We start from the raw sequence: 14,010 nt of genomic DNA on the forward strand, positions 1-14,010 counted from the left end.
TTGTAAAGCTGAAAACAGCAGGTTTTTTGTTTTTTTGTTTTTTCCCTTAAATATTTTCTGAGATTGTACTTTCTCCAGATGTTAAGGTAGTCTGAATAAATACAGCTCAGTATCACACAATAAAATTCTACAAAAGTTAAGTTTTATTTATACTTTTCTATTTGTCTTTCAAACCAAGAAATTTGTGTTGCGTGTAAATAATGATGAGTAATTGCTAGCATTAATTTGAGAACAAAGAATAATGCAATAGGGGTAAAACTGAATAATAAAACACACTATATTTTTATGTTAGTCATGAGGAAAAACAAAGCAAGAGCTATCAGACCATATAACTTAAGAATTACTTCTCAAAATGAGTAACCTGGCCTCTTCAGTCATTATGATCAGTCAACCCAATATTTAAAAACAAACTTTCTATAAAGTAATAATGTGACTGACAATGTTTCTAGAAGAATAATATTTAGTAAAGTCACATTACTTTATCAAAATAACTTGACCATTTTGGTCAGTTTGGTAACTGAGATAGGCTAGTTTGGACATAATTGTACAATGCTCAAATAGTCTAGGACACGGCTGTATTTATAGTCGATGGAAGTGAAATGCCATGATAAGATATAGATATTTAATATAGACATCTAAATTAAATACCAACAAGATGGCTTAAGACATCTTAATTACACATACTGATGCTTTTTAACATCATAGTTATCAAATGATCTTATAAACATGTTTAGGAAAGTAGTCTTTTATTCCAGTGGGGAAAATAGTATGTCACATGTTATCTAAAACAGAAAAATAAAATTGTGTGTTTCTAATTTCATGATTTTAACATACTAGCAACATTTTTTATTAGTATCCTGTTTACAGTTTAAAATGCACTCCCATACCTTACCTCATTTAATCCTCACAACTAGGTTTTGAGGTAGATGTATTACTCATTTTATTGAGAGGTTCAGAGAAATAAAGTGACTTTCTCAAGGTCACAGAGCTAATATGCAGTAGCTTTCCATCAACGACAGATCTTCTGACTTTAATAGCAGTGCTTTTTTCAGTTTCCTTTCATGTTTCGTGTCAGAATAAAGAGCCTTAATAGTACCTTAGATACTGAATCCTTCTACATAATGTGTAATATGCCTTAAGTTACAAGTTAAGGAACCAAATTAGTTTGTGCTATCTCCAAAGACATATATATTGAGAATAATATACTTTGTGTTATTCTTTACTGTCTCAATGTCAGTGAATTTTTTACAGAATATCTTTGCTATAAAGTATTTCTCACAGAGCCCCAATGTGCTTGACTAGAACAGCCTTCATGCCTTTTGGGATGAGGCTGTGGCAGCATGGAAATCATAACTATTTCATGGAAATGTCACTTGAAATTATAGATTGAGATATAATGGGGTCATTTTGGTAGGTGGGCCAGTATTTCAACGGCAAGATTTGATTCAGAATTTGAAAGCCCATATATATCTTATTCATTTATTTGTTTTGGTTTTGATCAACAAAACGAACCACCGGTTTGAGGGGGAGTGAATAATGCCAATTCTGAGCACTAATTATCAATCCCTCATGACCCAGGCATCATTATCTAGCTTGTTCAACATCATTGTAGCTTCATACATTCAGAAGCAACCCAAAATTTTAAAAATTTTATAGAAATGCACATAAAAATAGTTCTTGATCCTGATTCATTGCTCAGTTTAATTAAACCTTCTTTTGCTGCCATCATAACAATGAAATGCTCTTGTGGAAAAATAGAACTAATTGTATTCATAACCTTTATCATTTTACTTATTATAGAATTCACAATGTTCAAGGTTTTCTGGCTTTTAATTAATCACATTCAACCATAGTATTTCTACTTCACTTAATCTCATCACAAACACAGGTTGAAATATCACAAGAAAAAAATTTGCATTAGATTTTCCCCAACATTAAGCTTAAATTTTTTTCACTGCTAAATATATATGTGCACGTATACATATATGGGTAGATATTTTTTAACCATTGTCTTAATATAGGGTTTCTAAAATAATTATTTTTAATTTTGATAGAGTGTTCTTTCATGTAAAAGAACAAACTATGAGGCATAGCTTTAAATATTATTCAAATGGTCATTGAATAACATTTTTATAGATTAGTTATATATAAATTGGTAAAGGCAAAAAATACTGAAATAATCAAGGGTGACATATAGAGTATGACCAGGACAAACACTGATCACAACACTGAAAAGATGTGCTATTTAATATAATATGTCATCCTAGTTACCACTGTGCCGTTATGATATATATGCATTTATAAATGCATTATATTATTTACACCTCTGGGTGCATACTGCAGACCAGTATAAGAGCAAATGCTTCTGAACAATGCTACTCAAAGTGTGCTTGTCTGTGACCTAGTTGTCATGGGCCCTCGAGGAGATAAGAAGCTTACACCAGAATGTAACTTGAACTACTTTACAAACACATGTTTTATTTCATCTGACTCTGTTTTTTGGAAAAAGAACTTCTCAGTGATCAACAAGTTGAGTTACATTCTGGTCCAAACTTCATCTGTCCTAGAGTCCCAGCCCGTGGACCAGATGCCTTGAGTTGCACTGCAAGGCATTTCTAAGTCATGTATTAACCTTTCCAAAAAAGGTGGAGAATGGATCATCATATTCTATCAGTTGAATTTTCTTCTAAAGGCAAATCAAATTCTAAGCAGAATCTGTAAAATATAAATTGCTCCTTGATTTATATAATCAGTGATGCAGCATTTTCAGAAACACTTCACCAAGTGAAGCAAAAGTAGTCTTTTTCAACAAAGTCTAAATTTAATTTAACTAGTTCCTGCCAGCAGGTAAATGGCCCAATTTTGTATTTGTAGAAAAGCAACTGCAAGTTTTCAAATTAGTGTTAAAAATCTATCCTGAACACCATTCCAGAATAGAATTAGAAGCCCGTTGAGATGGTCTTAGAAATTCTTGACTTTAAGTCTCCTTGGGACATGACTTTGGATCATAATAGAACTTAGACGTAGTTTCAGGGTGATGCCTACTCCAAGAAAGTTAATGAATTCAGACATTCAGTGACTTTTTAAAGCCCTATGTTTTTAGTAAATTTTAGTTCCAGATTAAATTAATAGAAATTACAGAGGAATTTTCCTTCATTTCAAGTAAAACTTACTTCTCTACTGTGGATCATCATGGGGAAAATTGTGAGTAGAATGTTTTTGAACAAATTGTCACAAAATAAATAGCTGTCATAAGATGAAAAAGTAGGAATTGCACAAGGAATAAATTATAAACAAGTGTGAGTGTTCAACACAATAAAAATTAGATATGCCCAAACTCCCAGAGCCCTACCTCATCCAGCATTAGAAAGGAGATTATGGAACAAACGACTGGGGAAGGATACATCAATATATTCCTACTCACCAAAGCCAGAGTAAGTTTAGCAATACATTTTGTTTCCTCTTCCATCAAAGGACAAAGCTTTAGATTGGCTTGAAGAGAATCGCTCCAACAATCATTCTTGAAAAATGCTGACTTGTCCCTTCATAGCATCCATGGCCCAGTGGATTTGTGAAGTGGAGTCTTGCTAACAAGGTTATAGCTAACTTGGATCTTGCGTCAGTGTAATAGTATCTCTCTTTAAGTTTCTTTTTCTCTGAAATGTTTTTGTGTATCTTTGATATACTGTCATGTTCTTACATTGAAATTATTCTTGCATGTCATAATGTCAGTTTGGTATAATGCTTACTAGATGAATATTCAATACAGTATTTCATGTTTATTTGTTGTCTTGCACACAGGTGAATCTGGCGTGGAAGAGTGGTCCCAGTGGAGCACATGCTCAGTTACTTGTGGTCAGGGGTCGCAGGTGCGAACCAGAACTTGTGTATCACCTTACGGGACACACTGCAGCGGCCCATTAAGAGAATCAAGGGTTTGCAATAACACTGCCCTCTGTCCAGGTAGTGTTAGCAGCAACTACAACTGTGGATGTTATTGAATTGTGTCATGCTACGCATTTGGAACGATGTGTTATTTTCATATGAACCTGGTATAGGCATTTTAATTAGAGTGGATAAGTGTAATTTGTATTCAACTGTGAGATTTTATTATGTATATGATTCTTTCCGCTTTCAGAGCAACCAAGAAATTACAAAAGTGACTCCCTACCCACTGCACCTATAAGCTTGAAATTCTGTATCTGTTTCTAATGGTATTTAAGATTCCAAGTCTTTACTTATTTTAGATGGTGAAAATGTCCAATTGAATGTTGGAGGAATAGTGAAATTTGCCAGCATCCTGGAAATGTGATCAGTACCCAGTGTTTAAGGCAGTGGTTGATACAGCCTTTAAGGCAGTCAGCTATTTTCCTACCACTTATTTGACCCCATCGGGCAGAATAGTGTCCCGGGCCAAAGGACTTTCTGTTAGTTTATTTCATTTAAGTGACTACCCTCATCAGAGCCATCCTCTGCCTGTAAACTTAAAGTCACTAATGGAAAAAAAAAAAAAAAAAAACATGTTAAATGGAGCATAACGTAATAGCTTACCCACTTAGGATCAGATTTTCCATGTTACATCATTTTTTTTGTCCATCGGTGCATACATGCATATTATAAGCGTTTCTTCTTCTCAGACCACTGACTTTCATGTAAAAATAAGTACTAAAAGGATTCTGGGCTTTCTTTCAAGAAGTCCGAAGCACGTAATCCTGTGAATCTCTAGGTCTGTGTTTCTGCTCAGCCATTTGGTGGATGGGTGATGCGGACTCAGACCACTGCAGTTGACAATGGACTTGCATTCACGCCCTTCCAGGGGCCTCTGGAGTGAGGTGGGCGCAAAGAAAGGGCCTGGCACTACAGCCGCCTTTCATCTGAAGTGTGCTTAAGTCTTCTGGCAAGCTCCATTTCCAGAGAAGCCTAATTCTGCAGTTGCTAAAAGCAAGAGTACAGAGTGGGTGGCATGGGGGAGGGGCAGGGACAATCCCAATTTCCCAGAAGAACGGGCGAGGGCAACTCATTCAAAAACAATTTGGAGGTGGAGATGTTTAACAGGTACAGAGTTTGGATTTGCAGAATGAAAATTTTCTGGGGACCTGTTTCCCAACACCATGAATATACTTAACACTGCTGAACTGTACACTTAAAAAGGATTAGATGATAAAAGAAAAGGCAAGCTGGAAAAACTAAAAGGGGAAGGAAGTGGTGGGCAGTCGTGGAGGAGGAATGCTGCAGTGAGATGGGAGATCCCTTTGCTATGGGCTTGGGAGGCACAAAGCAGTAGACAAAGGTAGAATTAAAAGATAAATTGGGCAGAATAAAAAGAAAACATATATATATATATATACATACATACATACATACATAACTGAATCACTTTGATGTATACCTGAAACACTGTAGATCAACCATTCTTCAATTAAAAAAAAAAGATAAACAGGGCAGAAAGGTATGAGGGAGGGAAGACAGAATTAGTAGGAAAAGAGCAATGGTTCCACTGAAAATAAGAAAAGTCAGTGAAAATCAGAGGGAATCAGACTAGATGAGAAAGAACATCAAATGAAACATAAAAAGATAACAGAGGGGGGAAAATGCTTAAGGAGATCATGGGTGGGGAAGACAGTGAAAAAAAGATGACAATAATAGGGGTCACAGAGCAAACATACTCAAGTACATAAGGCAAGAGAAGGGAAACAAGAGCAGTAAGGAGATGGGCAATTTAGAAATTGTAATGTGTCTACATTTTATAGGTAAAAGGACCTCATGAGGAAATGCTAGTGGATTTTCAGGTGGGTGTGGGTTAAGTGCATTGTCTGGATGAGTACTTAAAGCTGGACCCTATTTACAGTATTTATGTTAAGGGTTCCATGATCAAGTGCCCTGTACTTGGCAATGAGAAAAGTGTCAACAAAGAGTTAAGCTGTACTTGACATATACATTTAGGTTGTCAGTATCCTTTTGAAGAGTCAAGATCCTTTTAACATACAGGGATAGACTCTAATGGCAAACAGATCCCCAAATGGAAGTCTGAGTGGGTGCTAAAGTGTTCTCCACAGTTCTCCATTCAGAGCTTACTTTCCAAACACTCGTTATGAACACTCACCTGGCTGACATATGGAAATCTCCATCCTTCTGCCCGAGGCTGCTGACCCATCCCCTCACTGGGCGTGGAGACCATGTATAGTGGGACCAGTGTGTACTCCCTTTCACTCTGCATCTCATGTCCAGAAAACTGAATAATATTCTATGATTATAAAGCTTTTCCTCAGTTTCTTAAACCTTCTACTATTATGCCTACTGAAGAAGTACATACTAATTACTGGTTTCTCTTCACCTTCGTATACGTATAGGTTTACCTTTTAAATTTGCTTAAATAGTACTGATGATAAGAAATACGTATCTTTTAATCATTGTTATAGTTCAGATGTTGAATTAAAGACAATGAAAAGCATTTTGTTGATTTCTTTTTAATTTTCCAAACATGAAGAATAATTTAGCAACTTTATTATTTTAAAAATGTAAAATAAGTATCCCACTACAGGAAACTGTGATACCTTTCAGATGGTGATTGTGCTTGCTATGAAATATTTTGTGTTTGATATTTTGTTCAGTTATTTGTCATGCTGGTAAATATGTATGTTTTTACACAATATATAATGAAAACAGTGACAAGAAGTGAATTTAAAACCTAACATAGTACGCTGAACAGTGTAAATATCTTTCTGAAATACTTTATTCCCAAGAAGAAGATTATCTCAGAAATAACCTACTTGTCACACTGTGAATAAGCAAGGGTATTTGCTATTTAATTAATGAAAATGACGCAAGGACAAACTGAATATTAATGTCACTTTTCACAGAATATGTGGGATGATAGAACTAGAGCTTATATTATTTGTACTCTTAAAGGCTAATCAATAGTATTATAAATTAGTAACCTTTCACCCACATTATTCACATTTAAAGAGTTTTAAATTGCATAATAATGTGTTATTTCTAATATGAATCCTAAGATATCCAGCCTTTTACAAAATTGTTGCTCTGACATCATAGTGTCTTCAGCAACCCTTATTGCTCAGGGCAGAAAATGATCGGGATAAACAGAAAGTAAATTGAGAAAAAGAGAGAGCTACATGAAATTCTGTATTTACTGCCCTGGTTTCTGATTTACAGTTTTATGACCTCTTGCAGGGTTTCTCAACCTTGGTACCACTGGCATTTTGATATGGATAAATCTTTGTTGTGGGGCTGGCCTGAGGATTTGGGGGTGTCTGGCAGCATCCCTGGCCTCTACTCATTAGATACCAGTAGCCCCATTTCTTCCCCTGAGCTGTGACAACCAAAAATGTCTCCGATGTTGCCAAATGTCCCCTGGGAAGGGGAGGTCATTATTGCCCCTGGTTGAGAACCACTAGTCTACTCTATATTCCAGTCTTTTAGAAAAAAGCTGATTTAGGCTAAGGAATGGTTTTGATTTTTTTTTTTTTTTAATGTCACAGTTTTCACATCCATTTATTTCCCTAAGAAAAAAAGCTTTCACTTAAAGGAGTTATTTTATACATCTCAATCTGAATCACAAGATACTTTGTATGCTTATTTCAGAAACCTGGTAGTAATATAATTTGTGTATTGTGTATTCTTCATTTCTTCTCTAGATAAATCAGAGACATGATATTATAGCTAGTGTCTAAAGGAGAAAACTATAAAAATGGATCAATTTGATTTTAGTTTCTAGGTACATTTTTCAAATGGACTAGATCATTTACAGATTTTCATACTTTACTGAAAATAAAGTAGTTTATCCAACAAATTTCCATTAAAATAAAAATATTTAATCTTTATCATAAATCTTTATGAAAAGGATTCATAAAATTACAAGATTTGTGCTACAATTTCCTACTAATTCAATAGTATCAAGTATCAAAAGTAACAAATTTTTAATAATTGTATGTCTTTTTCAAATGAAAAAACATATTTTTGCTTTTTAAAATTGATGTGGAGAAGTCATGAAATTTCACCATGGAGCAATGAAGACTGTTAAGAAGTAGTGAGTAAGAACCTGCTGTGTAAAAAATAAGTAAATAAAATTCAAAAAAAAAAAATTAAAAAAAAGATTAGTTTTCAGAGGATTCTAGCTCCATAGTTTAACTAAATCATCAAGATTAATGAACATTTCTTTGAGATTTTAGAGAAAAATCTGCCAATTTAGCAGCTTTTTCTTCTGGGATTGTTCACTGCATGTGCAACAATGTGATTTGATAGAAGACAACAGAACCAGAACAGAACAGAACCAGAAATAAAAATACTATATAGTCTATTAGCATTTTATACAGAAAATTGGGGAGAAAAGGTGGTTTTTAAGTGGAGAACATTTGGTAACTAGAAATAAATGCAAAAATTGCTTACAGGTGTACAGTTTACATAACAAAGTACATTCATATATGTTACTTTTAAATTATTTTGCTGTAATTGATCATATATACCTATATGTAAATATAGGTATATGTGTAGTGTTTTCCTTAGACTTAAATACAGACTTACTATTTATTCTTATACCAAATTGGATACAAATTGTCTTTGGTGTTCCCAAACTTAAATGGGAAAAATGCAAACATCTTAATTTCTCTCACTTTTTCTATATAGTATTTTTGAAATATACTTTCCAGCAAGTTTCACAGAATCTTAAAGAATTTTTCATTGAATATTACCTAAATTTGGCTAATTTTTCCAATATTTGAACATATTTTCACAAGTTGGGCAACTAAATAGTATAAATAGAAGAGAACAGGCTGCCTCATAATTGAGGATGTCATATCTGTGTTTTTAAAGTAACAACTTGGTCAGCAGATAACATGCAAAATATTCTAGATGTACTATATTTACTGGCATGTCTCCTCTGACACTTCTGCTTACCCCGACCAATGTTGAAGAGAAAATGAACATCTTTGTCATGTTTTGTGATAAATTTCTACTCCCCCTACTCATGTCAGTGGGTGTTATATCAAACATCTGCTGAGGAACTTTTAAGAGTAAGACAGAGGTTCAACATCAAGACAGGAATTTTGAACTGAAAAGCACATTTTGCCTGGCTTCTTTTGATTTGTATTATCCATGGAGTACAACTGCTTACTGTGTTCCAAATGTTAAGAATTGGGATGGGGTTGGTGATTTGACAGTGCAAGAAAGTGACCTAAACTTTGAACCTTAATGGACTTTCTGCAAAAGATGTCAACATTTATTTGCAGCAGTTATTAATGGAGGAACACAAATTATGTTAGTATTTCCGGTCAAGTGTGAATTCATCGTAATGGTGTATTTGAAGTACTGGTGTACTGATAGTTATATAAGACATAACTTAATTAGATCATATGTTTTTTCTAGAATTTTTATTAATTAGGAGGATTTCCAATGCTATCCAGTCACTGGAAGAGGAGAGGTATCTTCTGTTTTTCTGGCTATTAGAAAGAGGTCTTCATATTTGCCCCTCATATTAAAACTGGGGAGAGAGGAGGCTATTATGCAAGTAGATAGAGTTTTTGAAATTTCCCTCTTATTCAAAAGACAGTGACTTTAAACACCCACATTTTTTAAATGGCAAAAATATGTTTTCTAAAATGTGAGGTAAAAAAGCTGTTTAAAATATGTACCATCAATTTTCAGATTTTTTTCTTTCTCTGACACCATAAAATTTATTAATCCTGAAACTTTGTAAATGTTGGAAGAATAAAATTGACGCTTATCTATTTAAATGCAATTTTAACTCCAGAAGATCACTCTAAGAAATTTAGTTGATGTTACTTTTACATAGAAGTAACTCATGACTATTTTACTATGAGGGAGAGAGGTGCATTTCCATTAAAAAAAAACAAAAAACTTTTAAAGTTTATAACATAATTGTTCAAATACAAAAAGAGGTACATGCAATTTTCCATTATTTAAATGATTGCTAACTTAACTTACATCTTGTGACAAATAAGAGTAATCCAATTGAATTTTTAAAATATCTTCATACTTGTCTATTTGATGAGTTTTTTTCTTAATTATAAAGAAAAATAATCTTTGACTTCGCCTCTCTGATTCTGTTGTTGAAGCTTCTTTGCTTTATTACAGTCCATGGAGTCTGGGAGGAATGGTCTCCGTGGAGTTTGTGTTCATTCACGTGTGGTCGAGGCCAAAGAACAAGAACACGGGCATGCACTCCGCCCCAGTATGGGGGAAGGCCATGTGAAGGACCCGAGACTCATCATAAGCCTTGTAATATCGCTCTCTGCCCAGGTAAGCCTGTTCTGGATTTGGGGAGCTTGGCATTTATGTCCCTGTATATGGTCCCTAGGATACCTAGGAGATATTAAGAGTACAACCTTCATTCAGTCACGCTGGAAAATGTGTCCTTTGCGTATTGATTCTTGCTTAAATAAAACTGGGTACCTTCCTTGATTCTATCATATGTAATTGTGTATAATATTTCCTTGAGTGAGTACCAATGAATGCTCACCTTTATTGGATTTCTATAAATAGGTATATTAATGATTCCCACTAAGATTTTATCTCTACTTGGATTTCCCTCCTGGAAAAATTATAAGCCATCCCAAAGACCTGAATTGACTGTTGCATCCACATTGTAACTAGAGAGACCAGTGTGGAGGCAATCCTTCTGATGTTATTCTCTCACACTCACTCAGCTAAGGAGTGGGATACACCCTTGACCACGTGTGAGCATGGTAAACATTTGTTAGGAAATCAGACTTTCTAGATTCACTGCTAGATGCATAAAATGGTTAGATCATAAATGACATACAGTATTTATGTGATTATGAAGACTGTATAGTCTGTTCTTAGAGTGTATTTATGTTATTTAAAATTTGTTTCCTTCAAAATATTTCAATTCTGTTTTACCTGACTTTGCTAATTCCACCCATTACTCCAGACAGAAGTCTTCGTAATGCTATTATTTAAGTTGCTGAAACATTCACACATAAAACAGATACCTACAAAATGAAAAAGACTCATCTCCAGCTTGAAGGGGCTTGCAATTTATGAGAGAAAATAAAAACAAACAAATGATAGAATCTCCCCAGGAAAAGCAAAGGCACTTCTAGAGGAAGACACAGACAGGAGTGGCAAATGGCAGAGGCTAACAAAAATGGCAATGGGACCATTATAAATAAGCATCATCTTCTCTTTGGGAGAGTTTCTCACCTGTCCATGCAGTCACATGTTCTACATGCAAGCAACAAAGCTGGGATGCCAGTAGTGAGCTCCAGACACATTATTCAACTCACACTGAGTCCCATTTGCCCTTTAAATTCCCCAAGTTAATATCCTATATTATAAGGCAGTGATTCAAAGTTCTTCTGGAAATTTTAAGAATCTAAAACATCTGAAGACTGAAAAACATCCAAAAATGTAGAGAAGCAACAGTCATCTAACAAGCTTAATTGTTCTCTTTAACTGGCTTGCTACACTTAGGAATATACATGTAAATATGTAGTAGTTGTATTGAGTAATATCGTCACTTTTAGAATGTTATGAATTCTACAAATGATGAATATAACTCGTATGATTCAGTATTCAAGTATTATGAATATTGGGGAGTCAATAATCATTATTCCTTATTTGCAAATCACTCCCAGAAAATCTATTTATGTTCTGTCTTATTTCTATCTCTCTGTAAACATACAGATAGGCACACAGACACACACATATATATTTATGCTCTGCCTTTTTTTCCAAAGATTTGAGTAAATTTATACAAATTTTAGAATTTTTTTTAACTGCTGAGCTGTGATATTTATGGGGAGTCAGAGTTCACTCTTATTTTTCTGTGGAGTGTGAAAAAATAGATAACACTGGGAAATAAAAAATCATAGCTAACTATAGACTCTCTTTTAATATATTAGTTTCTAGTTAATTCTTTTACCTCAGTTGATCCGCATAAGTACAAAGATAAAATAGCACTGATCAGTAAAATGTTGTCAACCAGGTTTTTCATAGTACACTTTCCATGAATTTTTTCTAGCAGGAAAAGGCTTGGATGAGTGCACAGAGAGGCTGAGTTGTTACAATTTAGATAAGAAAACTCATTTTTCTAAGTTGATGTAGTTTTTGCTTTATCACTCAAGTAGTAACCATGTGTGTTTTACCTGTATTATACTATCACTGGAGCCACTCTAAGACCCTTAAATTTGGTTGGCTTTCTTTTGTTAGGTCTTTAATTTTGGGGAGTTACGATTATACTAATTGTAACTCTGGCCTAGCTCATATTTTCTCATAAAGTGAGCATTATGGATCTATCTTGAATACTTAATAAATATGTTGTTTCTGACTTCTGTTATTTCCATTCTTGGATTTAGTTACATCATAAAAGATAAAATTCTTACCATATTTTATCCCAATTTCCTTGCTATCTGAAAGGGAATTCTTATAACTATGATTTAAAAAAATATATTTTTATACTCTGCTCAAAATTTTGGCATTATGTTTTTAAATTATATAAGATATGTTTGGTACAAATGTTTCAAATTCTTCCTAGATATTAGAAGAATTAGAACTAATTTCTTATAGCTAATCTCAGGCACCTTCACTGAATATAAAACATTATTAAGTGTCAACTAGATGTAAGACACTACTGAGAAGAATATATAGTCCTTGATCTCAAGAAAGTTGTAATATCTTCTGAGGATTTAGAAATTAGCATGTGAAAAATTAAATGCAATTCTGAAAAACATATACAAATACTCTAGTCTCAATGAGATGTGGTAATTTGAATAGTAAGTGGTTTCAACCTCCATTTCTTGTAGCCATCCTACCTGAGAACCCTAAGACCACCTCTTAAGGGAAAACCTATAATGGGAAAATTGCCAGTGATGAAGAAGTGGGCCAAGACCCACACTTGGTTCTCCTTGGTTAGGCTGATTGTGAAGTGAAGAACAGAAGAGAGCAGATGAAACATTCAAAACAACAAACTGGGTCTCTGCTCACCACCTTTGCAAGATTTGACCATGCAGGTTGTGGTCATGGGCAGTGACGTTTTAGTGTGGGATCATGTCAGAGCAGCGTCCCAGCTTCCTGCTTTTAGGAAGCACATATCACCCCCATAACAAAGTGGATACTATGTAGGGATGATGAATATTGCTCACATCAAATAATGAAATGGTTCTATTTATGCAAATTCTGATGTCTACTGCTAAGTAGATGGCATCCTATTTTTATCTGATACTTTCCTTAGTCAATGTCCAACTTTCTCCCAACTTCTTTAGAGATGAAAGTAAACCACTTGCCTGAGATCCATATAAGGAGAGAAGAAAGGAAGGAAAGGGTAGATCTGATCTGATATTTCCTAGTTTGAGTTACTAGTTACCGACTTGTGTACTGTGTCTGAGAACAGTGACTGGTGTTGGTTGGGGGGAGATGGGCCAGAGGTATACAGAGCAACGAAAGGATTTCACTGTGATTCATTCACTGGCTCATAAACGTGATGGGACTTCGTTTTTCTCCTTTTCTCATCTGTAGTAATAATTACGTGTGGTACTATGGAAGGATGTGTGTATGTATGTGTGTGTTCAGGGGTCTTTGGGATATGTTTCTCTTATCACCAAACTCAGAACTTCTGGCAGTCCAACCTATGTTTTCTGTTTTCTCTGAATTTTCATTGCAGTCACTAATTGAGCATCAAGTTCATAATTGATATATTTGAGGACAAGGAAATGCTCTTTTATTTCCTATTTATCTCTCCATGCAACTTTGTACCTGGTGATATGCACTAGATGACTATTGATTGGATTTTCTTGACATGTATGAATTTCTAATACTCATCCAAATTTTTCTAGGACATTTTCTGTGCCTACTTAATAATACATTAATGTGTTGTAGGGGAAAGATCTTGGACTTTTGCAAGAGAACATATATTTAAATTTAGATATCATCTTTTCATATCTATGTTGCCCCTCTGATCCTTAGTTTCTTCAGCTGTACAATGAGGACAGTATAGTAACACCCTCTTCATGAGAG

At 34.4% G+C, this 14,010-nt stretch overlaps 1 protein-coding gene across 3 annotated transcripts in view; it reads left to right on the forward strand.

Moving 5' to 3' along the window:
• ADGRB3 (adhesion G protein-coupled receptor B3) overlaps window positions 1-14,010 on the forward strand; it is a 790,409-nt gene that overhangs the window by 303,601 nt on the left and 472,798 nt on the right. For all 3 annotated transcript variants that reach the window (XM_082405028.1, XM_082405030.1, XM_082405029.1), the window contains 2 exons: window positions 3,802-3,963; window positions 10,111-10,275. In XM_082405028.1, coding sequence (XP_082261154.1) covers window positions 3,802-3,963; window positions 10,111-10,275 — 327 coding nt within the window. The remainder of the gene's footprint in view (window positions 1-3,801; window positions 3,964-10,110; window positions 10,276-14,010) is intronic.

This window comes from Balaenoptera borealis, assembly GCF_965194805.1.
Source record: "Balaenoptera borealis genome assembly, chromosome: 9".
Taxonomy (NCBI): Eukaryota; Metazoa; Chordata; class Mammalia; order Artiodactyla; family Balaenopteridae; genus Balaenoptera; species Balaenoptera borealis.